The following is a 27127-nucleotide window of genomic DNA, read 5'->3' as shown; positions in this document are numbered from 1 at the left end:
TCTTATTGGCCAACCAGAGGAAGGAGCGGGACCATCACGGAACATTTTAAGTAGGAGGTAGTGAGATGGGAGAGGTGTTCCAGGACGAGGGGAATGCCTTCACCAAGCCGTGGTGTGACCTGGCACGGCGTGTGCTGGGAACTACACAGCATAATGGCTAAGAGTGAAGAATTCAAGTCGGGCAGCTCCACTTATTAGCTGGGTGACCCTCAGCAACTCACTCAGCTTCTATGAGTCTCAATTGCAGCGCTTACTGAAATCCATTTTTGCTGCAGTTTCATGCTAGAGGCTCACTTGGAACTCGATAAATGCCGATTTTCCTTGGGCATCTTCATTTCTCCTCTCGGTGCTAGGTAGTTATCAGGAGTCGGGGAGGCGGAGGCAACAATAATTAAGAGCAAGCACATACAGGGCTTTCTACGTGCCCCAGGCAGTCCTAAAGGCAGGTCTTTTTTTTTTTTAAGGTAGATCTTAATGCACCTTTTTTCAGATAGGGAAATTGAGGCACAGAGCACCTAAGTAACTTGAGAAGCGCTGATCACGTCTCTAGTAAACAGAAACTCGTTAGTCCTCAGCAGCGAGCAGCCGCCGCTGCGCAACCTTGAGCGCTCAGGTCTCCCGGAACCCGGGGGGCGGGACCAAGTGGAGGAAGTCCCGCCCTCTAGGCTTCCGCTTCCGGCCTTGCTTGGCCTGTTCGCTGTGGTGGGATCTCGTGTTCGGAATGGCAGCAAGTGGGGACCGTGGCGGGCCGCTGGCGGGCTGCGGGCACGACAGCTACCGCTCGCAGCTTGCCTCCCGCTACGCCAGCCCGGAAATGTGCTTCGTGTTTAGCGAGAGGTACAAGTTCCGGACATGGCGGCAGCTCTGGCTGTGGCTGGCGGAGGCCGAGCAGGTAACGGGCCGCAGGGCTGAGGGGCCGGGCCGGGAGAAGCGGGCCCGCCGCTGCACGTGCCGGGCTCGGCGCCGAGCGTGCGCCCTGCCGCCCGGGGCACCCGCCCCGCTGTTTTCGGTCGGGTGTTCCCTTTCCCGAGGAGCTCGGCCCCAGGAAGGCCGGGGCAGGAGGCCCGGGAGCCGCCACCTGTTGCCTCGCTGTATCTAGTCCCCGAGGGTTAGAGGCGCGGAGGCGACGGCGAGGAGGGCAGCCTGTCGTTGAGGAATGAATCTGGGCCGTTCCTGCAGGAGTGCGCTCGCTGCTCCCGGCGCGCCCGTTACGTGCTCCTCTGCTCGTCTCTTTACACGTGTTTTCTCGTTTAACCCATAAACCCATAAAGACCTGGCAACCTAAGTGATGCTTTTCCCCCCTTATAGGGGAGAAAACCAAACCTCGATGACGGGCAAGCGCATTAGTTGCTCTAGGCCACCCGCCCAGCCATTAAGAGCGAACCGGGACGTGAACCTGGGTGCAGCGCACAGCCTGGGCGCCTGGCCGCTTCGTCTCCCACGGTGCCTCTGAAGTTAGTGGCAGGCCCGTCGCTACAAATCCGTGTTTTCTAGGCCACTGTTTTTGCTTCACGCGTCCGCGTTTTCCTCTGAGGAGGGAGAATCGGAGTAGGGATTTATTAGATGGAATTTATGGTTTCTTTGATAAGAACTGCATACAGAGCTGTTCAGCCCAACGGTTTCAGAAATAGCTGCAAAGCGGCCTTCCCAGAGGAGTTGAAGGAAACTGAAGGTGATCCAGAGAACTATAAAGTTTCAGAGGAAAATGCCACACCAAGCAAGATGGCAGTGTCCCCTCGAACGGCGTTAGTAAACACCAAACAATCTGAGTCGGTGCCTAGGACCGTGGTACAGTGAAACGCTTCAAGAGAGAACTTTTATCCTAGATTTCACTGTCACATGCTCGAGAAAATAAAGTGACATAGTAATGGCAGACATTTCTATAATGCTTACTATGCCGCAGGCGCTGTTTTAAGACTACGTATTAATAGCTCATTAATCATCAAAACAACCCTTTATGGCAAGTACTATTTTCCAGATGTTTCACAGGTGCTGGAATGGAGGCACAGAGGGATTTCATAAAGTATTGGTTCAGATAACAGTAATGGATGGTAGAAGGGAACATTAATAGTGTGTTGTCGTGAATTATGTTCTAGCATGTGTCCTATTTTCTGTTTCATCTGATGCTCCATTATATAGATGAGGGTAGTGGCATTTAAAGACTTTGCCAAGGTCGCCATAGCTAGTACATGGCTTCAAGCTGGAATTGAAATGTAGAGTCTGAATATGTGTTCTTCTGCCCAGTCTGTGCATTGCCTGAAATGCATACAATTTTGATACAATCTCCTGGGTTTGGATTATGTATTAGAGCGTCAAAGTTAGCTGCATAAATTACATAATAATTTAGTAGTTAAGAAAAAAAAACCTTGAGGAATGAAAGATTAGGAGGAGTGCAGAGAATTAGGAGCAGGGCGTGAATTTTGAGAAGATGCCCTTCTTGGGGGATAGGAAGCAGTTTGGCCACACTGTCCCCTGCTGCTTTGGTTTGGGAGGAGCCCTGAGCTGTCCTATCTACTGGCCAAAGAGCCAAGGCAGTTCTGCCACATGTGGCTGCGGAGCACTTGAAACGTGGCTAGTGTGACTGGGGAATGGATTTTTACTTTTCCATTTTAATCAGTTTGCATGTAATAGCCGCATCTGGCTAGTAGTTCCTGTCTTGGACAAGAAAGGCCTCTGATGCAAAATCCTCTCCAGGGCCAGGGCTTGGGAGTTTCAAGTGAGGTTTGAATGAATTTGACCGATGCATATATTCACTGCTTGGATCCAGGGTTCTGAGCTGCCTGTGGGCTGCCAGCTGTTTTTTGCCAGCCTGATTTTTCCAGTGACAATGAATGTAAGGTGTTGATGTGTTTATTTTCTAATCAGTATCTCCTGGAATTCCTTTCAGTTGCACTGAATTCCTGTACATAATTGGTTTTGAAACTACTTAGGGCATTCATAATTTTGGTTTCTCTGAGTTAGTCCATCTGGGTCAAATGTAAAGCTGTGGCCTGGACTGTTTGGATGTTTACATGCCAAGCCCTAACGAGTAAACAGTAAATACAACAAAGCTCTCTTCTGATGGAATATACGTTGTAGAGAGGGGCGACAGGCTAATACTTTGTAGAAAATGTCATGTGGTGATAAGTACTCTAAAATCAGGCTAAAGGGATAGAGAGTGACACAGAAGAAGGGTGTTTCACACTGAAGTCAAGAAAGACCTCTGAGGAGATGGCATTTGAGCCCAGAGACCAGAACATGTGAGGGAGTGAGCCAAGCAGAGATGTCGGGGCAGAAGGCACAAAGATCAGGATTACACTGTTGCATGTATTGGAGTTTACTTAGAATGTGATTCACCATGATTCATTGAGAAAGTTGTCCCCTCCTCACCATGTGCTTTTAGTTGCCCCAAATTTTAATTTAAGAATTGAGAGGTAGGGCATAAGTGGCAACATGAACCAACTTTTTTCTCGGTGTTACTTCAGTTCAAATAATTGTGACACTTGAGTTTATTTTATTTTGCCTCTTCTGCAGACATTGGGTTTGCCTATCACAGATGAACAAATCCAGGAGATGAAATCAAACCTGGACAACATCGACTTCAAGATGGCAGCTGAGGAAGAGAAACAGTTACGACATGACGTGATGGCTCATGTGCACACGTTTGGCCACTGCTGTCCAAAAGCTGCTGGCATTATTCATCTTGGCGCCACCTCCTGCTATGTTGGAGATAATACAGTAAGAGCCCATGTTGTTTGGTTTCCAAGTAGGACTCAATCTTTATAATGCTTTTACAAACTTTATTTGATTTTGTCCAGTTTTAGGAAGTGACTCCATAGATCTTTAGTTTTCGGGGCATCTTAACACTCAAGAATTTTCTCCTTTGGCATCCTTCCACTCTAAACTATAAGCCTCTAATGACTTCTGTAAATAAGACCTGCAGATACTGCTTATGCACTGGTATGCTGGACATCAGCCAAGGTCTTACTGTTTTAGTGGCCAAGGTAATTTTCCAAAGTCCTTTATAACTCTTTGCTGTGACTTCTGAAAAGAAAAAGGATTGCATTATAACTCTCAAACAAAACCTTTAATTAGCAAAAGCTTTTTTTTTTAATAAGCTACTCCTTTTTTTTTTGAAGTATGCCTTTTGCTGAGGAAGATTGGCTCTGAGCTAACATCTATTGCCAATCTTCCCCTTTTCATGTCCTCCCCAAAGCCCCTACAACTAGGTCATTCTAGTTCTTTTATGTGGGATGCCACCATAGCATGGCCTGATGACCGGTACCATGGCCACACCCAGGATCTGAACCGGTGAACCCCTGGCTGCCACAGCGGAGCACACACATGGACTTAACCACTTGGCCACAGGGCTGGCCCAGCAAAAGCTTCTTGTAGTCAAACATGAAAAAGTAACAGCACGCATTTTCCTAAGAGTTTACTAGGTGCCTGGCACGTTCTGAGCACTTGATCTATATTGCTTATTGCTTCATTTATTTTTTCACAACAACCATAACAGAGAGAAGCTATTATCTCCTTTTTTTTTTTTTAAGATTGGCACACCTGAGCTAACAACTGTTGCCAGTCTTCTTTTTTTTCCTTTTCTCCCCAAATCCCCCCAGTACATAGTTGTATATTTTAGTTGTGGGTCCCTCTAGTTGTGGCATGTGGGATGCCGCCTCAGTGTGGCCTAATGAGTGGTGCCATGTCTGCGCCCAGGATCACGAACCAGTGAAACCCTGGGCTGCTGAAGCAGAGCACATGAACTTAACCACTAGGCCATGGGGCCGGCCCTATTATCTCCATTTTTAAAGAGTTTTGTTGAGGTATAGTTTACATACTGTAAATTTACCCATTTTAAATGTACAGTTCAATGAGTTTTAGTAAATTTATGTAGTTCAACCTTCACCACACTCCAGTTTTTTTGTTTTGTTTTTTTTGAGGAAGATTAGCCCTGAGCTAACTACTGCCAATCCTCCTCTTTTTGCTGAGGAAGACTGACCCTGAGCTAACATCCATGCCCGTCTTCCTCTATTTTATATGTGGGACGCCTACCACAGCATGGCTTGCCAATCAGTGCCATGTCTGTACCTGGGATCCGAACCAGCGAACCCTGGGCCGCTGAGAAGCGGAATGTGCAAACTTAACTGCTGTGCCACCAGGCCGGCCCCAACACACTCCAGTTTTAGAACGCACACCTCACCAAGTGTTCTCATGGCTGTTTGTAGTCAGTCCCCTGCTTCCAAACAACCAGTGACATGCTTTCTTTTTTTTTTAGATTGGCACCTGAGCTGACATCTGTTGCCAATCTTTTTTTTTCCTTCTCCCCAAAGCCTCCCTGACCTGCTTTCTGTCACTATAGTTTTGCCTTTTCTAGAAATTTCACATAAATGGAATCAGAATATGTAGTCTTTGAAATCAGGCTTTATTGTTCCCATCTCTACTGATGAGGAAACTTAAAGAGAAGTTGAAGAACTTGCTCAAGGTTACGTGGCTAGAAAGGATACGAGCCCAAGTAGAATGGCTCCACACTCTGCTCTTAATCCTAGTGCACCTGTGGGACCAGAAGCTGGATTCCAGGTACACTTCCAGTTCAGAAAGAAGCCACTAATTTTTAAGTTGTCCCAAAGACTTTTTTAGTCTTATGGTACATAATTGAAGGCATCTCTGTGTAATTGGTGAGTCAAGTAATGGAAGAACAACAACCCTTTCATTAGAAATAACACTTTTTAAAAGTACCCGGGGGGCCGGCCCCGTGGCTGAGTGGTTAAGTTCGCACGTTCTGCTTCGGCGGCCCAGGGTTTCACTGGTTGGTGATCCTGTGCGCAGACATGGCATCACTCATCAGGCCATGCTGAGGTGGCGCCACACATGGCACAGCCAGAGGCACTCACAACTAGAATATACAGCTGGACTGGGGGCCTTTAGGGAGAAGGAAAAAAAGGTACCCAGTATGTAGTTGAGCTCAACAATTACTGTCTCATATGAGCATGTGTTGGAGTTGCCTGAAATACATCTCTTACCTCTCTCAAGAACAGCTTTAAATTTCCTAAACCTTGATCTTCTGGTTCATGCCCTTTTTTGTTAGCAATGATAGACATGAAAAAGGGAGAGGAAACTAATGGAATGTGCCCTATGGAAACTTCTCAGAGATTCAAGCGCTTTTCTCTGGGAAGATGCAAACCTTGTTGACCTGCACATCTTCACAGTATTCAGGATGGGAGTTTACCCCTTAACTGTTTTTCGGTCATTGTAGATACCATGCAAATTGGGCTTTATGAGTATAAAGGTTTTGTTCTTTACAGATCCCAGTAGTACTGCTAAGTTGGTGTGCTTTTAAAACAGTAATCAGAAAAGAACAACTTCTGTTAGTATCTTCTGGCTTGTACCGTGGGTTGCTAACACTGAGATAGGCAGCTAGCAGTTGTGATGGCCCAAAGGTGTTATCTCATAATTTTGTTCGGGCAAAGCTGTTTCATATAAGACCATTGCATTTTCCTTTGCAGGACCTGATTATTCTTAGAAATGCACTTGACCTGCTTTTGCCAAAGGTAAGGAGTTGGCAGAAGTTTCCTACCAGCCCTAGATTCCGTCTAATACAAGATGGGCACCACTTACATAAATCAACACAATGTATATCTAAATAGATTATTGTTGGGGCTGCAGGCGGCCCAGTGTTTCGTTGGTTCGAATCCTGGGCGCGGACATGGCACTGCTCATCAAACCTCACTGAGGCAGTGTCCCACATGCCACAACTAGAAGGATCCACAACGAAGAATATACAACTATGTACCGGGGGGCTTTGGGGAGAAGAAGGAAAAAAATCTTTAAAAAAAAATCAAGTAAAAACAAAAAATAATAAAAATAAATAAATAGATTATTGTTTACTCAGGCAAATGATCCTGTATCTTATGGAGAACTAGTTGTCTCTTCTTGGGTTAAAACACTGTACCTGTATGCTTTTTACAGCATAGCCTTTTTTTTTTTTTTTTTTTTTGAGGAAGATTAGCCCTGAGCTAACATCTGCTGCCAATCCTCCTCTTTTTGCTGAGGAAGACTGACCTTGAGCTAACATCCGTGCCCATCTCCCTCTACTTTTTTATATGTGGAACGCCTGCCACAGCATGGCTTGCCAAGTGGTGCCATGTCCGCACCCGGGTTCCGAACTGGCAAACCCTGCGCCAGTGAAGCAGAATGTGCGAACTCAAGTGCTGTGCCACTGGGCCGGCCCCCTAAAGCATAGCCTTTTAAATGAGGTGTAACCAGCAGCTTGTTGCTGGAATATGTGGGTCAGATTTATGATTTTGTCCTGTTGTTCTGCATGGACATGTCAGTCCTCCTAAAATTGTGCAGAAAAAGTTCATAACTTTTAAGGTAGTCAACTCGATTTTTGAAGGTTGGTTGCTGTGAACTCTTCAAGATGCTTGAGAATACAAAGATGAAAAGATATGGCCTCTGCCTTCCATGAGCTGGAGGTCTAATTTTATATTAAATTATCTAAAAGTTTATTTCCTGATTATGTAATGAACTCAGCCTGAATACACCCTCTTTCTGAAACCACATGGTCCCTCTTACAGCTTGCCAGAGTGATCTCCCGGCTTGCTGACTTTGCTAAGGAACGAGCTGATCTGCCCACCTTAGGTTTCACACATTTCCAGTAAGTGATGTGGTTACCTCTTGGGTATTGGGCTTGCTTGTGTGCATCTGGCTTTCATTTATTCCTTCAGTTCTCCCTTCTTCACAGAAACCTTGAGGTGAAGAATCTCAAAACATAGCTTAAGCAGATAACTTGGGATGCTTATGAGGAGTGAACCTGATACTTACCTTAAAAGCTATACTGGTGAGAGTAAATCTAATAGTTCATTTGAGAAACATTAGGAAATATATATCAAGACCCTTAGAAAGTATTCAAAGTCCTTGATTTGGTAATTGCAACCTTGAGACCCTAGTCCAAGGAAGTAATCCAAATTACGGGAAAAGACTTATATATGAAAATCTTTGTTAAAATATTATTTATGATAGCATTGGAAACAATCTAAGTGTCCAACAATAAGAGAATAATTAAGTAATATATAGTATATAGTATATCCACGGGTTGGAATAATATGCAGCCATTAAAATAATATGTGTAAGACAAATATTGTGGAAATGTGCTTAGGTTAATGTTAGGAGATAAAGACAGCATATAAATTGGACAAAGATTGGAAGAAATTACACCAAGAATTAAATATTGATTACTCTGGTTTATGAGATAATAGAGAAGTTAAATTTTTTCCTTATTTTTTGTACTTTTGATTTTTAAAATGTGCAAGTGTTTTTGTGATTACAGAATAAAACCTTTTTTAAAAGTGGATGATGTTGTCTTTGGAACGCTAGTCGGAAGTTTCAAATGATACTTGAGTAGTGGTGTATCAGCATCTGCCTTATGTTTTGATGGGGTGATGCTATGGCAGCAAGGATATCATCTCCTATAACTTAGGAGAACCTGTTGAATTTAATCTTCCTTAAAGTTAGGGCCTGTGTTTGTTGATAGCAGAAACCTGAAGAAATTGTTCATGTGAAGGAGCGGGTGCTCAGTGTGTGTGAGTTGACCATGACAGATACTGCCTTCTGCTGGCTCCCTGCACACTTAGCCTCACCTGTGTTGCAGCTCCTCTTCCTCTCCTGCATCTGTTGGAGGTGCTCAGGGAATGCAGGCTTTCCAGTATTCCTCTGGGGGTAAGGTAATGAGAGGTATCTGCTGCCAGTTAGCAGGCATTAGGAACTCAGAAAGTGGATTTGCAGGCATCACCTCAGTATGTGTCAGTCCCTGCAATTAAAAAGAAACAGCTTTTTTGAGAGATAATTCACATACCACAAAATTCACCCTTTTTAAGTGTATAATTCAGTGGTTTTTAACATATTTACAGACTTGTACACTCATCACTGGTATATAATTTCAGAATATTTCCATTACCTCCCCCCCTTTGAAAAAAACTGGACCCATTAGCAGTTGCTCCCATTCCCTAGCCCCTGGCAACCACTAATCTATTGTCTGTCTATGGATTTGCCTCTTGTGGACATTTCATTTAAATATAATCATTCAGTATTCATCCTTTCGTGACTGGCTTTTTTCACTTAACATAATATTTTCAATGTTCATCCATATCGTAGCCTGTATCAGTACTTCATTTCTTTTTATGGCTGAATAATATTTCGTTATGTGGATATACTACATTTTGTTCATTCACGAGTCGATAGACATTTGGGTTGTTTCCACTTTGTGACTATTATGCATAATGCTGCTGTGAACAGATCCATGCAAAGATATTTCTTTGCTTGTACTAATACTCTATTAGCAAGATTTAGCAAGGAAAACTGCCATGAGATTAATTTGGGGACATATGGTAGCTTGTGGTGTACCTGCTATAGACATTCCTAGTAGTGTTCCTTGATGTCGCCAACTGTCAGCATCAGTAGTCTGATAGAGACATTCCATCTGGATGGCTGGGTGATCTGTTAGAACTCCAGTGTGACTGCAGTTGTTCATAATTATGTTTTATGTTCAGAGAGACCAATGAATTGATTTAGACTTCGGACTAGAAACAAAGCCATTGGCCGTGATGTTGGAGTCCTTTGGTTATGTGTGTTTGGGGTTGTTCTCTACAGCATGGCTGGCTCTTCCTCAGATCTTGACTCCTCTCAAAGGCCTTCCTTTACTGCCAGTCTAGAGTAACATTCTCCAATACCCTCATCCTCATTTTATTTTTCCTAAAATGTCAACAATTACCATGTTTGTTTACTTGTTTACAGTGTGAGCTCCATTGGACAGGGACCTTGTTTGTTTTGTTCTTGTCTTTCCAAAACCAAAAACACTTTAGCTACTTGGCAAATGTTTGTTATGTGAGTGTATATTTCTTGCCAAAGTCTGGAGATGAACAAAACAGACATTGTCCCTGCCCTTATATGATATTGCCTCTTGAAGATGAAGAAAGAACTGTGTTAGGAACCTGTTAGTTTTATAATCTTTGAATATTTATAAATGACATTGAATTTCCTTAATTATTATTTACTCAAACTTTTTAGCTCTTGTTTTGTCTATACTGGTTTCTCTGTTTCTTATTTTAATTCTTCCTCTTCCCAGGGTTAACAGTGATTATTGGAAGAACCAGTGAAGCTTTTAGGAAGTTGACTCCTTGGTTTGAGACCTCCATGTGTTCCTTTTTTGGGTTATTTTCAGACCTGCTCAGCTGACCACGGTGGGGAAACGTTGCTGTCTTTGGATTCAAGATCTTTGCATGGATCTCCAGAACTTAAATCGTGTCCGAGATGACCTTCGCTTCCGAGGAGTGAAGGGCACCACTGGCACTCAGGCCAGCTTCCTGGAGCTCTTCGAGGGAGATCACCAAAAGGTATTCTGAAGGTGACCTGGGGGACACAGAAACTCAATTGTGGGAGCGTCAGAGACAAAGCTGACCTCCAGGATGTTAGGAAAGATTGCTCTCGGGACAAGTGGAGTCTTTGGACTGCAAGGGCCATGGAGGGCTGGAACCTGAGCAGGATGTTGAGATATTTTCATGCTAGACATACCTGGATTTCCGCAGAGATGTCTTTTCTTTCCAAGGTAGAGCAGCTTGACAAGATGGTGACAGAGAAGGCAGGATTTAAGAGGTATGTGGGAAAAGTGGTGGCCTCCTGTTAAGTGATCAAAGGCCTGTGTTCAGTGTACCTCTAGATTTGACCTTAACTTTTTTGGCTTTTTCTTCCTTTGTTCTTCTACCCGTTTTCTTTCATCTGTGGCCTGGGTTTTATTTTCTTATGGTCTGGATTCTATTTCCTTATAATCTATAAGAAAAAAGGAAACTACTTACTTATCAGATTTTTAGAATGGCCTTACCCATGTTGTTGCTGTTTTTCTTTTTTTTTTTAAAGATTTTATTTTTTTCCTTTTTCTCTCCAAAGCCCCCCAGTACACAGTTGTATATTCTTCGTTGTGGGTCCTTCTAGTTATGGCATGTGGGACGCTGCCTCAGTGTGGTTTGATAAGCAGTGCCATGTCCGCGCCCAGGATTCGAACCAACAAAACACTGGGCCGCCTGCAGCAGAGTGCGCGAACTTAACCACTCGGCCATGGGGCCAGCCTCTGTTTTTGTTTCTTTACTGAGGGTCTCTGATGAGTCAGTCTAAATCAGACCGTTTCCATTGAGCCACCAGGCTCTGCCATGGCTCCTCTTTCCGGGCACTTCCATTGGGCTGCAGCAGAAGGTGGGCACGCTAGACCATGTTTTCTTTTCAGGTCAGGACAGCTGTCTGAGTATTAGTAAAAAGAGTGGGAGAATAGTTTGTTCCAGGAGCAGATATCAGTGAGGTCCTCTGGGCTCAATGTGACTAAGTATACCAGTGAGGCCAGGCTTTTGCTTAGGGTCCATTTTCGCTCATTTATTTGGCACTGTCACATTTTGAAATATTTTCACTTAAGATGCTTTTCTGTTTATTTTTAGGGCTTTCATCATCACAGGGCAGACCTATACACGAAAAGTGGATATTGAGGTGCTGTCTGTGCTGGCTAGCTTGGGGGCGTCAGTGCACAAGGTGAGTGGTGGTAGCTTGTGGAGGTGGGTGAGAGCTTTGGACACCACAGACAGACCAAATCAGCCTCAGACTTTCACTTAATCATGTCTCTCAAGAGATGTCAAACATTATTTTAACAGTTTGGGGTCCATAAGTGAAGCCTCTTAAATTAAGGTGTGTTAAGGGGAAGGATGGGTTTTGACCTTCTCATTAAAGTTCATCTTGCTATTGTCCTTCTGTGATACCTTAAGCAGTGTTTAACAAAAACACTTCCATGCTCCCTGAGTTTGTCATCCCAGCTCTTCAGGAGCCGAGAGAAGGCTGAGTAAGATACTCTCCAGGAGCTCTTGGGGAGGATGTGCTGATCTTCAGCTCAGCAACGACGCACCTGGGGAGCTCATCTGCTTCAGTCTAGTCCCTGCTCCCAGGTTCCTACATAAAAGATGTAGAGTGATGCCGGTACTGCTGCTTTCCCCCCAGATTTGCACTGACATACGCCTCCTGGCAAACCTCAAAGAGATGGAGGAACCCTTTGAAAAACAACAGATTGGTAAGTGTTGTGTGAAGACCTGGGAGCACCACAGAGATGCTGGGAGGCTGGCAAGTGTGTGTTAATAGCTCACTCAGCAGCACCCTCGGACACTGACCTCTGAAATCTTTCTGCGTTTGCTTCTTGTCCTTTACATTGGCAGGCTCGAGTGCGATGGCATACAAGCGGAACCCCATGCGCTCAGAGCGGTGCTGTAGCCTTGCCCGTCACCTGATGACCCTTATCATGGATCCGCTGCAGACAGCCTCTGTGCAGTGGTTTGAACGCACGCTGGATGATAGTGCCAATCGGTCAGTAGGATGGGAATGTCACCTATAGCAGGTTGGGGAGAGGACCAGAAGAGGGGCCTGGAAGCAGAAGGACGTTTAGAGCATCTCTGTATTCCCTTTTTGTCTCAAAGAGCATGGAGTCTAGCAGGGAGGCAAGAACATAGAACAGTGTGCTAAGTGTTAGGATCAAAGTGTGTGGGAGCAAAGAGGAGGGAGAAGTGATAGAGAAGTTGGGAAAGCTCCAAAGAGGAGGTGATGCTTTAAGACTTAAAGAAATATAGGCATTTTTTAAAGACATTTAGGACAAGGTTAGGAGCAGTGTACAAGGCTCAAAGGCAGAAGAAAGAACAGTTTATGGAGTTACTAATAGTTGGGTAGCACTGGGGAATGAAGTATGTGGCAAGAGATGAGGTGGGACACGATCGTGGGTCATAACCAGTTTATGAAGGGCCTTATAGTTCCTGAAAAGGAGTTTAGATATTGTTCTGAAGGCAGGTAGATGTCAGCTTTGGTATCTTGGCACAATGACATGTTGGTTAGTTACGAGATGGGTCAGAAGTAATTTGTAGTTATTAATAAGGTACCAACATGCACATGGTTTTCTAATTTGTGTATATACTTATTTAAAGCAGATTCACGTTACTCTTGTTTGCTTGCACTGGGATTTCTTGAGTGGAAAAGAATATATAGTTAAAGGTAACTGGGTTTTGTGCATAACCCAGGGTTTATCTATGGAAATAAGATATGTGAATTCATTCACAGATCAGCCGTTGAATACTTTTTAGCAGGCTGTGACCTAATCAGATGTGCTCGCTAAAACACACTGCAACAGTTTGGAGAATCAGTTGTACAGGGACGTGGATCTGGTCAGAACAAGTTACGAGGCTACTTTAAAAGTCCACGTCCACACTGGCATAGTGGCCTTGTGAATGGAGAGGAAGAATGTGGATATAAGATCAGTGACAGACTGGCCGATCTTGGTGGTTGACTGGAATGAGTATTAAGATCATGTATGGAGTGCTAGTGACATTTACTGAGACGGGAGCTACAGAGAGAAAAGAAGCTGGTTTGAGATGGTGAGCAGGAGGCAGTGGAAAATGGCTGAATTCAGTTTTGGGTTTGAGGTGCCTACATATCAACCAGATAGAGATCTCCAATTGGGTATATGGTCTGGTGCTTGGGCAAGTGGTCTGGACCAGAGGTGATAGATTTGAGGGTCATCAGGATATTGAGGTAGTTGAAGTCAGGAGATTGAAGGAAATTGTCCAAGTACATAGTACATATGGCATGAGAAGTCAACAGGGCAGCTTCTTGGGACACACCCTACATTTCACTAAAATTGTTTTGTTTAAAGAGATAACTGAATAGGCTGTTTGTTTTCTAGACGTATCTGTTTGGCCGAAGCATTTCTCACTGCAGATACTATATTGAATACGTTGCAGAACATTTCTGAAGGATTGGTGGTATACCCCAAAGTAAGAGGCCTCATTTCAAAAGCAAAATATTAGGGAGGGGTTGGACTGTGGGAAGGGGAGTATAGCCTTTTCTTGCTCTGGAGTATGTTGAGGGAGCTGTATTCTGGTCCAGCAGTTCTTCCCAACCAGAGCTCATCCTTCAGGTTGTGGCATAAGCTCTGGGGAACTAACTGTGGAATTCATAGGCACATCTATAGAAAAGGGAAAAAGAAGTACTTGAATTGGCTTAAACTGTCTCCCAGCATGAATCATCAGCTCTGGTGAGACTGGCAGAGCAGACTGTTCCCTTTGCCTGTTTTTAAGTACCTGAAGCAGATGGGTTCATTTCCATCATATACTCAACTCGTGAGGTTGAGCACTGAAATTTAACAAACTTGAGGTTTTAGGAATCATCTCGATGAAGCAATTTTTAAAAGTTGACTTAAATCAACTTTTCTTTTTTTAAATCAGGTAATACTCTGGATTAGTAAGAAAACTGAAAAATACAGTGTAGAATAAAACAATACATTCTGCTCTATTCATAAATATGATAGTTCATGTCCTTGCTCTGCGTTTTGCTGATCATAGTTGATATCTTACTGTGTATGACTTTGTAACCTTGAGGCATCTTTCTTGGCCCTTCATTCATTCATTCTAGGTAATTGAGCGGCGCATTCAGCAAGAGCTGCCTTTCATGGCCACAGAGAACATCATCATGGCCATGGTGAAAGCTGGGGGTAACCGCCAGGTTTGTAACCTTTCATGCTCCTGGGTAAATTGAAAGTGCACCTTTAGTCCTCCTCTCTCCTCCCTGAAGAAGAATGGATGAAGGAAGGTGTTTCTGTCATTACCTTCAGTCATGATATTGGTATAGAACGTGACCACATTCTGCCGTAGAACAGGCTTATCTCTGGAGGGTGATTGTGGTGAACTCAGTTTATTAAAAGTGACTCTCTTAATCACTTAATAGAAAAGGTCCACTCTCAGTGAAGGAATTAGGTCTGAATTTTCATAAGAAGATTCATGGGAAGTGGGCAGGACACAAGAGCAGATGGTTCATGATGCCTTAGAGGAGCCAGCTCGAGGTGGGTGTTCACTTCCTCCTAGGATGTGGTCAGAGAGTCAAGATCCTGGTGAGTCAGACTGTAAGGGCAACCACCTCCGCTTGGAGGGGCTTTGTGTAACAGCCATAGACAGCATGGATGTGGAGTGTCAGACGACTTTTCAGGTTCTTCAAATGCCCTGTTAGTAGTGAACCAACCATACCTCACTGTCTTACCAGGATTGCCATGAGAAAATTAGAGTGCTTTCCCAGCAGGCGGCTGCTGTGGTAAAGCAGGAAGGGGGTGACAATGACCTCATAGAGCGTATCAAGGCTGATGCCTACTTCAGTCCCATTCACTCCCAGCTGGACCAAGTACTGGATCCTTCTTCTTTCACCGGTCGTGCACCCCAGCAGGTAAGCGTCAGAGCACTCCTGTTGTGCTGCAGTGTTCCCCAGGTGCCCTTTTTTACACTGCTGGGCTACAGAACCTGAAGTGCTCGAACATTTCTACTGTATAGGAGGTATGAGGAAAATGGGGCTAGTCAGAAAGAATCCAGAGCAGGTTGCTGGCTAAAATGTAAAGATTTGGTTGTTTTGAGCTGCCTTAACTATTTCCCCCTGTGGATTTCTCTGAATTCCCTTTTGGTCTGGAGTATGTGGTAAAATCGACAAAGATTGAGTTTTACCATCAGGTAAATCTGGGTTCAGTCTTGACTTCTGGCTTTTACTGGCCGACAGGATAAAAGTACGTATCTCATAGGATTGTTATGTGGATTGAACGGCCTAGCATAGTGCTGGATGCATAGTAAATATTGAGTAAATGTTAGTTATTTTTCCTGTTGGAGACTACAAGAGTTAATTCAAAAACATTCATCGAGTACAGACTAGGTGCTCAGTTTATGTTCAGTTAATTCGTGATTAATTCTGGATAATTCTTTTCTTCAGGGGTCTCCATACTCAGTGGTGAAAACTTGTAAACAGGTCACTGTAATACCAAGCAGTACATGCATGCATTGAGGGAAGCACATCTTTTTTGGCATCACAGAGGAGGATTCAGTGCTAGAATAAGAGAAGTTGGGAAAGACTCCTTGGAAGACATGACGTCTGAGCTGAATCTTAGGGACAAGTAGGAGTTGGCCTGGGAACACCAGGCTGAGAGGAGAGAGCAAACACATAGATGTCCAATATGGGAGAGAAACTATAATCATTTGAGTGTTGCCAGATTATCAAGTGCCCCAGAACTAGTTACAGGATTTAAAGTTTCAGACAGACAAGAGTTTATCATTTGTATTCAAATCACTCTGGGGTTTGGGATTTGAAAGAAGTAGGGAGTAGGGAGACCAATAAGGAGGCTGCTGCAGTGGCCAGGCTGTTACTGACGAGGGCTTTGAGCCAAGGCAGTGGAAGATACAAATGAGGGGATGTGAGGGCTGCTGCGGAGGCTGATCACCTGGCAGCTAGTTGAATGAGGAGGAGAGAGGAAACAGCGATTTTAACTTGGGTAACGGGGTGGAGAATGGTGGGCCCAACTGAGAGAACACAGGCTGGGCTGGCTTCTGGGGAAGGACAGGCTATGTGGGCGTGGTAGGCTGAGCTGCTGGTGTCTAGGGAGAGATTTCTGACAGGAAATTGAGAAAAATAGAAGCTCAATGGTGGAGTAAAAGCTTTATCAAATCAGGTCTCAAGTCAGATATAAACTGACATTGAAAAAAGTATTATCAAAACCTGTATCTTGGGGGCTGGCCCCATGACCAAGTGGTCAAGTTTGCACGTTCCACTTCATCAGCCCAGGGTTTCGCCGGTTCAGATCCTGGGTGTGGACCTCCCACCACTCTTCAGGCCATGCCGAGGCCCCATCCCACACAGCACAACCAGAAGGACCTACAACTAGAAGATACCACTATGTACTGGGGGCTTAGGGGAGAAGAAGAAAAAGGCTTGGTAACAGATAGTAGCTCAGGGCCAATCTTTAAAAAAACCTCTATCTTAGTGTTTTCTGTTGTCTTATATTTGCTTTCCTCTTTGGCAGGTACGGAGATTCTTAGAAGAGGAGGTGTATCCCCTGTTAAAACCATATGAAAGTGTAATGAAGGTGAAAGCAGAATTACATCTGTAGAGTCGGGAGAGAACTAAACAAAAAATCATTGTTGGCTTTAACTTTTATTGCCAAGTCATGAAAACTGTTATTCTACTGCCTTGTTTTACCTCAAGAATTGTTACCTTAAATTAATATAGCACTGTGTTCTCTCCATGGTGCTTTCACATTTCTCAAGGTTTACAAGGTAGAAATAAATTGTGTTATAGTTGGATTCCGTTTTTCACAGCAACACAGACTTGCATAATAAATATAGCTGGTAGTTTTCTCTCTGTTCTTTCAAGGTATATTTTCCATCCAGTCTGGTTCTTTTCACATGTTCACTTGCTTGTGAGGGAGTGAGCAAATTCCTGGTCCTCTCTTCTGAAGGGGAATTTGATCTGGGCCTAGCAAAATGACCTGGACTCAGTGATTCAGTATGGTTGGATACCTTTATTTCAGGTATCTTTAGCTAGAATAAGGAAATTGGGAGCTACAATAAATTCTCAAAGAAATTGATGTCTGTGATCATCAGGCTTACTCAGCTGAGTTGTGTCCACCCTCACTTCATCTTTTCATAAGGCTTATATATCAAGGAAATGCTAATTGAGTGTATTGATTTCATCAAGGCATTTGACAATCTTTAATCCTGGTTACACAGATTGATAGCCGATTGAACCAGCTGTAGCCAAAGAAAATTGAGTTATGAATTCTCGCCCACCTGGAGGAGGAGCACTGGTGTCGTGCTGCGGGCCTCTGTCCATAGCTCTGTCTCATTCCACATACTTTTTCTGCATAGATAAGAATGAAGAAAGCTTATTTATCAGATGACACAAAAATAGGACAATTAACCAATACATTTATTTGGTAAAAGAGTTAACTAAGATTTCATCTAACCTAAATAAATTGAAATGATGTGGCCAAAACCAGGAAGAAAAAATTAAGATAAACGTACATAAGTTAAACATAAACTCAGTACGAACCAGAAATGGTCACCAGTGAGAGAAGACAGTTTTGGGATGTGGTGGTGGTAGTATGTGTCCAGAAAGCCAACATAGTCTTAACTGTTCCACACTCATGGCATTGTGTTCGATTATGGACACCCAGTCTGGGCCAACCTCCAGAGAAGCCCTTATAAGAGGAGGAGAGGTGAAGGAATGTTAGGACCCTTTCCTATAGGAGAAACCTTGTCAACGCTTCACTTACTGTTGTGAGGAGGAAGAATGACTTGATTTTTACTCCAAGAGACAAAACTGATGCCCCACCCATTGTTGAGAGTCAGGCTAGATATGGGAGCTGCTGTGAGTTAATGATTCCCCCATCCCTTGGGGTCAGGCAGCAGCCAGAAGACTCCCTAGTTATCAGGAATGGGAATGTGAGGAACGAGAGGCTGCATCGCCTCCAGTTGTATATGCAAAGCTAGCCAGAAGTGATGAGCTTGGCCTAGTGGAAAGAAAGGGGACTAGAAGGAGGCAATTCTTAAAACCAAGTTCTAAATACAGATCCAAAAGCAGTTGATTACTCTGTTCCTCTCTGGTGACAATCTTGAAGGGACGTTTGAAACTGTTAGATCTGGCACAAGGAATTACGTCGCTGGGTTCTGATCAAGCTTGCTGTCTACTTCCTTCTGTGGTATGGACCACTTAAGAGGGATCCACCACTATCAGTGTATCTGTAGTCTGAGAACTTATATTACATACCAGACACGCTGGGGATATCAGATACCATGGATTTTAACTAATAGTTTTCCTCATAGAAAATAAGGAAGTAAGATAACAGTCTTATTCTGGCAATTCTTAACTCATGGTTGGTGGTTTGGCTGGTTTTCTTCCTGGGCTGTTTGGGTGGGTTTGTTGTATCTTATTTCCTCTTCCATTCTCTCTTGTTTTCATATACTTGTGATATACTCTAAGTGCAATTTTGTTATCTTATTTTCCCATTTAACACTAATTTAAAGGCATTTGTATGGGTTGCAGTTTGGCTCAGAAGAGAGAACACTCATGCCTTTTGGAAGATTAGATTGAATTCCATTACCCAGTGATGCAAACTCCAGGATCTGAACCATCTAGAAATCAGGGTCTGGGCAGACTGGGACAATCAGCTTCTGTTCAGGCGCAGTCAGTCACCTAGGTACTACTGCCCTCTTCTCCTGGCCGATGGTAGATTCCATTTGATAACGAGGAGAGCTCAATGTCCTTAAAGTAGAAGCACAGAGGTTAGGTGCTCCAGGATGGTGTATATCCTGGATGGAGGTGAGGGTTAGCTGACTGAAATTGCATAATGTAGGGTCTGACATGAAGAAGGTACTCAGAAGATGTCATTTGCCTTTCTGAGCCCAGGAGGGTTTGCTAGCTTTCTTCAGTGTGGTCAGTTAGAAACAGGATGCTGCCATTGATTTAGTTTGCCTCCCATGGAAGAGAGCATTTCCTGAATTTAAACCGCCCAGAGAATGAACGGGGAATGAGTCAACATAAAAGATAAACACAAAAAAGTAAAAAGTTAAAAAACAAAAAAAGTGCTAGCTTCAGCAGCACATATATTAAAATTGGAACAATACAGAGAAGATTAGCATGGCCCCTGTGCAAGGATGACAATGCAAATTCGTGAAGCATTCCATATTTTTTTTTTAAAAAAAAAAGCTGAAAAGCTATGTAATGAAATACTAAGTGTGGTTTTTTTGGATAATGAGTTTAAGGGGATTTTTATTTTCTTTTTGCTTGTGTGTATTTTCTCAAGTTTTTAATGTAATTTTTATTTAAACAAACTTTAAATTTTAGAACAGTTTTAGATTTACAGGAAAATTGCAAAGAGAGTACGGAGTCCCCACATATGCTATGCTGGGTTTCCGCTGTTACTAGCATCTTACATTGGCATGGTACAGTTACCGCAGTTAATGAGCCAATATTAATACATTATTAAATAAAGTCCTTAGTTTTTAACTAGTGTTCTTTTTCTGTTCCAGGATCCTATCTGAAACAGAAATTACATTTAGTCATTATAACATTATTTTTTAAGTACTGGAATTCATATATATTACTTACAAGGTGTGTTCTTTATCAGAGATGTGGACTAATGGACACAAAATTTAGCTGGTCTTCACCATAACTAGAAGTTAAAGCAGAGTTTACTTTTTCCAGTCTGGATCTGGTGTGGCCTTATCCTTACCTCATTAAATGCTGTATACAGAGAAATTCTTAGAGGCCAAGTTTATGACAAAATAGTTTAAGTGGTGAATATGGGTGGTAATTTACCTTCATGAAAAGCCCAAACTCAACTAAGGTGGATTTCTGGCCCAGATTTCAAGATGAGCATTTCAGAGGACAAGATGTTCTTTAGGTCAAATGAGAAATGAGTTTTTGGGCCAATGAAAACAAGAGGCCCTCGTTTTTCTTATAACAAGGCCCTTTGGCCTTAGAAAAGCCTTGTTTGACCGCCCATTAGGATTCTGATGCCTCACTTGGTACTGCAAGTTCTCTTATCTTTGTGATGGTACTGGGCCTTCCCCTTCAGAGTGGGCCAGAAATTGTGGTTAGGTAACACATCAGCCCGGGCTGGAGTGGAAGAAGGGGTTTGAAGGGATATCTGGGAACTACTGCAGACCCTCTTGTCCTTAATCCCCACAACAGGTTTCTTAGGAAATAACCAGCTCATATCAAATAGGGCGTCTCAAGTGGTCACATGTGAGATCTGGAGGGAGACTGGAGCCATGAATGCTGCAAGTCAGTTTCCATCCACGAACGAATGACCTAGCCTTTCATTGCTCTGGCTTGAGGGCAGTGAGAAGTTTAAAACTATGGCAAGGTGTTATACCTCTCCCATGGCTTTAAACTTGGAGAAGTTGTAATTAGGATAGCGTTGGTTCTAAGAGTACAGGCCAAGTATACTGCAGAAATCCAAACATGAACAGATCTCAGAAGGATTCATCCCATAGTTCCTTAAATAACTGACTTGATTTCTTTCAAGAAAAAAAGGGTAAAATAATGTATGTATACTTCACATTTAGAAGGTTTCGTTTCTTTAGTGATAACCTGGAGGAAATAACTATTTACAAAATATTTTGTTTCTGATCCAGATTTCATACTTTAACGAGTATTTTTTTCAGCACTCTACTGTGTGTTGGCAATACACTGGTGAGCAAGACATTCTGCCCTCCTGGAACTTATGGTTCCAGTGCAGGAAACAGACTACAGAGTGGTGAGTGGCTCCTCAATAATGGGACATAGATAATTGAACATCTGAGCACATGTAAATTTCATTAAGCTCCACTGAGAAAAGGTGTTCTTGAGATGTAAATTCAACCAGAAATCCACACTGCTTTCCTTGGTTTTTTTAGCTCCCTTGGTTTAAGCATCTTGTTATTCACTCATGATGCAGAAGCTGCTTTTTCCACCTGCACGGTGCTTGGCTGAATTACTTCAATACACCTGGCTCCATCCACCCTTCATGTGGCGTGAATTGAGAGGGGCCCCCCTGCCTTGGGTGCTGTCCTAGGAAGCTTTTAAGAATTTTGGCATTTTCTTTTCTTTTGTTGACTGACTAATGGAGGCTACATGTGTATACAGAATTCTTACACAGCATTTACAAATAAGGTTTCATACAATTGTTAGTCTACCATTCCTAAAAGGGTAGTACTCGTTTTCTGTCCCCTATGGCATGTAGACCTGCCCAGTATTGATCTCTGTCAAATGTTCCACTGGACCCAGGGGAGGACTGGAAGCTTTATTTGGCAGCAGTGTTGACAAATCCTTAGTTCCCTATTAAATCTGTAGGGAAAGAAGGCAAAAATGAAATGCTGATGGTTTATTGCAAAAACCTAAGGGGCCTGTGTTGAAACTAGCTCAGCCATTGAGTTTTGACACCTCAGCTTACCTTACAGCTATCTAAAGAAATTATTTTCCATAAAGATAAATTTAAGAAATATAGCCCCTGCAAGTTGTGAGATGAGAGAAAAAGGATGTCATCACGCTAAAAAGGCTGAAATTTTTCAGCTCTACAATTTTTTTTTCTAGGAAGATTCACCCTGAGCTAACATCTCTGCCAATCTTCCTCTATTTTGTATGTGGGTCGCAGCTTCTACGTGACTGAGGAGTGGTGTAGGTCCAAGGCCCGGATCCCCCAAACTTAACCACTATGCAAGGGGTTGCCTCCCCCCCCCCCTTTTTTGTTAAGGAAATCAAAATTTGAAAGATGGTGGTGTGGTTGGGAAGAAAAATGAACTTGGCCACAGAAATGGTTCAGATCTCTGCTCTGCCACTTAACCAGGTGGTTTTCATAATTTTGGTTAGGTCCTCTAAAATTTGAATGATAAACTTCACCCTGCTTTCAGCAGAGGAGTCCTGTGAATGGCGTGTGAGTGCACTGTAAAGTGAGCATAATACAGTAAGGTCATGACTGAGGCTGCCTTATTTTGTAGGCTTTGCCTGTGGTTTCTATTCATTCACCTGGCATCACCAGCTTGGAACACCATTTGGAACCCATGCTTAAGATAATAAGTAGCTTTAAAGCTAAGTTTATATCTCTTCAGAGTGGGGTGAAATTTCTGGAGAACATTCCTGTAATATTGTAGCTTTTGGTGACCTTTCTAAAAGGTGGCAAGCACGATTTTTCAAGGTAGAGACTGATGTCAACTAGGACCTGGATATCAAATGGAGATGGGCCTGCTACCTTCCTGGACTGTTCATTTGCACTGTGCTTTAACATTTTCTCAAATAGCATCTAGTTCTCACACAACCAGAAGCTCACACTCATTTTATGGGTGAGCTAAATGTTAGTGTGCTTGAGTGACTCAAATGCAGGCTTCTGACTACACCCACTGCATTATACATGCCGGAGAGTGAATTTCTTGGGCATGACCTCAATCAATTTGTTCCAATTTGTGGCTAATTCCAAGGCTGGTGAATTGTCTAAGAGTGGATCGGGCTGGGCTAGGACTGATTCTGAACGCTCGTAATGAAGGCACTTAACAGGCTGGCCTTGTGCCAGTGGTTAAGTTCCTGTGCTCCGCTTCAGCAGCACAGGAGTTTCCAGGTTTGGATCCTGGGCGCGGACCTAGCAGCGTTCATCAAGCCATGCTAAGGCAGCGACCCACATAGCACAACTAGAAGGACCTACGGACTAGAATATACAACTACGTACTGGAGGGCTTTGGGGAGAAGAAGAAGAAAAAAGATTGGCAACAGATGTTAGCTCAAGGCCAATCTTTAAAAAAAAAAAAAAGAAAAGAGACACTTAAATATTTAGAAATGAGCATCAAGTAAGGGCCACTCCTTCCCAGAAACCTGCCCCATCTATCCCGCGTCCTGACGGCTGGTCCACCCCATATTGCCCTCAGGTCCTCGGGCTGCGGTGCAGACGGGAGACCAGTGGGCATAAGCTAGGCTAAAAATGGGCTTCCATGGGTCGGGGAGCGGGGCTTGTCTCTGGAATGAGACTCACATGCGGGTCCAGGGTCGCGCAGATGCTGCGGACACTCGCGCCAGGCGGACCACAGCGACTACAGTCCCCGGCATGCCCCGCGGCCGCCCGCTCGGCCCGGCGCGCGTGCGCGCTGGCACCGCCGAGCGCCGACTGGGTCCGAGCGGTGGAGCCGCGAGCCTGAGCAGGTTGGCGCTGAGGTGGCGCGGAGGCGAGGCGGCGGAGCAGCTGGACATCCGCTGTGGGGCAGGTCAGTTCGGGGCGAGAGGTCGGCCGAGACTTGTGGGGCCCGGCGCCCGCACGGCCCCTCCGGTGTGGACGCGGGGGCGGCTGTGGACAGACCGACGGAGGGGCCGCAGGGGTCGCGGAGGGGACAAGCGCTGGCCCCGGCCGCAGAGAGCGGCGCCGCCGGCCTTGGCTCGCGCGGCGCGTGGGGCGGCTCCGGCTGTCGGCGGCCGCGCGGGCTCCTGCGGTCCGGGCGCGGCGCCTGCGGGCGGGGCGGTGGTCGGACCCGCGCCGCCTGCGTCCTCGCTCGGGGGGCCGGGCCTCGAGCCCCCGGCGGCGCAGCCGGGCCGGCAGGAGGCGGGGCCGCGGCGCGCGAGCTCAGGCCCGGGGGCTCGGCCCGGCGCATCCCCCACCCCGGCAGCTGGGAGCGGTCTTTCAGAGCGCATCCCATGCCGGGCGCCTGTTTCTTTTTCCTTTGGGAAGAACGGCTGCCTCGGGCGCGTTTACACAGCACACTTCCTCAGGTGTCACTGGAGACTTAGGTTGAAGATTCAGGTCGGGTCCAGGGTCAGCCTCAGATTCGGGCCGAGACGCGGAGCACGCTGTAAAATGTGTTTGTATTTCAACTTTGGGGAAATTGAGGCATGTATTAGCGAGGATCACCGACTGGGGTTAGGATTGGAATTTTGAAAATTATTCTCATACTTAGGTTAATGATGCAGGATGCTTTTTATATGGGGTGGGGTGGGGGCGTTTTAAAGTTTCTTTTCTATGACAGATGACTGTGTCGTATTTGCCAGCCTTGTGCTGCACGTGAGGTTTGTGGTGGGTTCTGGCTCTTTTTTGGTGGGATGTTTAGAGGTGTCCAGTAATATACTTCACCCTTCTTTCTTCTTCTTTCTTGGTAAATTCAAGTTCCTAATCAGACTCTGATTCACAAAAACTGAATTTTCAACTGACTTGTTTACTTGTAGCTTTTGTGATAAAGTTGATAGATACACATACAGTTCCTACTTTTCTTCCTCATGTCTTTTCCTTATCTTCTGATTCTCTCTGAACGCTAAGCAATAGTTAGTATCTTCTTTGTTTTACATGTTTGTTTCTGTTCTCCATGATTAGTTAGTAAGTGATTCTAAATAAAGGTCGATATTCCAGTTTTTTGATAATGCTAAATGCATGTAGCCTTTTCAGAACTAGTTGTCACATTAGCCTGGACATTAGGTGTGCAGGGGTCTGGAAGAGCAGGGAGGGGGCGAGGGGTTTCTGTTGATCAGATATGGGTACCAGGTGAACATGACCCGTGACCAGAGCATTAACTTTAAAAGGCTGTGAACAAAAACTGTTTAAATATAAAAGGGCATACTAATCTTGTGGATTTGGGAACTTGTCAGGTTGACAGTCAGTGAACTAGAGTAATAATAGCTCACAGAAATGAACTGACATCAGGGTGAAATATGGAGACGGGAACTCAGGAGAGAATTGTCTGTTTTAGCACACAGCCATCTTTCTGTGCCTGGAGTGTATGCTGGGAACACCTTGTTGGCTTAGAAACTTGGTGTTCTGAGTGTTTGTGTTTTTAGTTTCTCTCTTCTTAGTTCTCAATGAGAGTTTTGGCAGGAGCCCAAAAATCTTGTACAGTTGACGCTTTAACAGCTTTATCTCCTTATTCTCCAGATTGTCCCTGTTCCTCTGCTGGGGACATCAGTAATTTTCCACAGTAGCCATTCATGAACTCATGCAGACTGTCACATGGCAGTAGACTAGCACAGAGGGTGGTAAAAACGGAAGAAATAAGGATCCTGTTTCTTTGCCATCACATGTTACACACAGGCTGAGACAGAAAATCTGGACTGAACACAAGCTATGTGGGAGGGCTTAGAACACGAGAGTCCCGGCTTCCACATACAGTAGTAATCATCGATTCTCTTGATTGAATGTCTTCCGTTTGCCAGGGGTGTAGCTGTAACAGGGAGGTGTAGTTCATTCTCATTTTGTATATGTGTAAGTCAAAGCACACAGGTTAGGTGGTTTGCCTACAGACATAGTGACAGGGCCAGAATTCAAATTCCAGTCTGCCTGACTCTGACACCCCTGCTCTTTCTCTTGTGCTGTACTCCCTTCCAGCAAATACCGTCCAGTCCTTCTCATTCTTAAAATATATAAAACTTTCCTATGATCACATCTCTTTTTCAGACTATTACCATTTCCCCTCCTTTTCCTTTCTAGACTTGTTCTTAAAAAGCAAACTCTATGCTCTTGTCCGCCATTTACTCCTTAGTTCACTGCTGTCTGGCTTCTACCCCCAACTCTGTTGAAATTGCTCTCATGAGCTCCACTCAGCCATTTATTGAATACCTGTCGTATGTACCATCTTCTAGACTTACAAAGAGGCTAAAACATGGCTCTTGCCCTGAGGGAGCTTAGGGACTAAAGAGAGAGAAAGTTTCATACGTGTCAGTATGATGTGTTAATTGCTGATGGAGCAATCTTTGCTCTTGGGAGCTGGAGAAGGAACACTTCACTGAGAAGTGGGCTGCCGGCAGAGAGAAACTCTAAATTGTTCCAGACAGCGGTGTCAGGGTTGCATCTGTAGGTCTGGAGTTTTAGGAGAAGCTGTATCTCACCAGTGAGCGATGATACAGTTGAAATGCACCGTGTAAGCCTTACAGTCTGGTGGGCCTGGGAACTGAGCTTTAATTTCTTCTTTTATAATACCTGCCTACAACGTAAGCTCTATGAAAGTAGGGCCTTTCTCTTTTTCACCACCTCAACCCTGTCTCCCAGAACAGTGCAAGGGGGTCAAGAAACATTAGTTCAATGAGTACCTCATAGGATGTTGTGTTCAGCACATAGTTGGTACTAGTACTCGCAACATAGCATATGACCGAAATAATGAGGCTCACTTTCAGTGTGGGTTATGAACTGACTTTGAAGACCCCATTGTTTGAATAGTAGATGTATAATCACCTCCCTTTCTTTTTTCTTTTGTTTTTTAAGATTTTATTTTTCCTTTTTCTCCCCAAAGCCCCCCAGTACATAGTTGTGTATTTTCAGTTCTGGGTCCTTCTAGTTGTGGCATGTGGGATCCCGCCTCAGCATGGCTTGATGAGTGGTGCCATATCTGCGCCCAGGATCTGAACCGGTGAAACCCTGGGCCGCCGAAGCAGAATGCGCGAACTTAACCACTCGGCCACCGGGCCGGTCCCACCTCCCTTTCTTTTTGAACATTTAGGCTTGTGACTTTATGGTCACAATTCATAAAGGGGGAGAGACATTCACCTCTTTTCTGTAGGCACAGTTAGCTGTTACCTGTCTTCGCTTCTAATATCATGCCTCTCTTCCAGTTATAAACACATTCCTGCTTTTTCTAAGTGCTTGTGATGTAGATTTTGTATGTGTGTTTTTTCCTCTGCTAATGATGTGAATTGTTTTGCGAAGTTAACTTCTTTGGAACCATTAAATAGCTTTATCAAGAAGAGTAACGTTAGAAATAAGATTGAAAGCCCCAATTAAGTTACCAGAAGGTTGGTTTTAGGAAAGGCCTGGTTTCCAATTAGGACTAAGAAGATT

At 44.3% G+C, this 27127-nt stretch overlaps 2 protein-coding genes and 1 non-coding gene across 7 annotated transcripts in view; all 3 read left to right on the top strand.

Annotated features, from left to right (window-relative positions):
* Positions 1 to 633: 633 nt before the first annotated feature.
* ADSL (adenylosuccinate lyase) lies at positions 634 to 17226 on the top strand. Of its 2 annotated transcripts, XM_014858962.3 has the most exons (13): positions 634 to 892; positions 3514 to 3717; positions 6483 to 6527; positions 7554 to 7633; positions 10196 to 10367; positions 10580 to 10626; positions 11457 to 11547; positions 12007 to 12076; positions 12219 to 12366; positions 13730 to 13820; positions 14458 to 14547; positions 15082 to 15258; positions 16874 to 17226. In XM_014858962.3, exons 1-13 carry the CDS (start codon positions 722 to 724, stop codon positions 16958 to 16960), a joined length of 1473 nt encoding a protein of 490 aa, XP_014714448.2. In that variant the 5' UTR covers positions 634 to 721; the 3' UTR covers positions 16961 to 17226. The 2 variants fall into 2 exon arrangements, with proteins under 2 accessions (XP_014714448.2, XP_014714450.2); XM_014858964.3 differs by lacking the exon at positions 6483 to 6527 and having other exon boundaries at positions 665 to 892.
* A 2207-nt stretch (positions 17227 to 19433) lies between these two features.
* On the top strand, positions 19434 to 19541 carry LOC123283699 (U6 spliceosomal RNA). Its single transcript, XR_006524365.2, has one exon. It is a non-coding gene; the product is annotated as a U6 spliceosomal RNA (small nuclear RNA).
* A 3908-nt stretch (positions 19542 to 23449) lies between these two features.
* Positions 23450 to 27127, top strand: part of SGSM3 (small G protein signaling modulator 3) — a 38713-nt gene continuing 35035 nt past the window's right edge. For all 4 annotated transcript variants that reach the window (XM_070506832.1, XM_044779342.2, XM_044779338.2 and 1 more), the window contains exon 1: positions 23450 to 23582. The gene's annotated coding sequence lies outside the window, so the exon portion shown is untranslated. The remainder of the gene's footprint in view (positions 23583 to 27127) is intronic.

The sequence above is a fragment of the Equus asinus genome, chromosome 4 (assembly GCF_041296235.1).
Source record: "Equus asinus isolate D_3611 breed Donkey chromosome 4, EquAss-T2T_v2, whole genome shotgun sequence".
Taxonomy (NCBI): Eukaryota; Metazoa; Chordata; class Mammalia; order Perissodactyla; family Equidae; genus Equus; species Equus asinus.
This window is presented reverse-complemented; position numbering and strand designations above follow the sequence as displayed.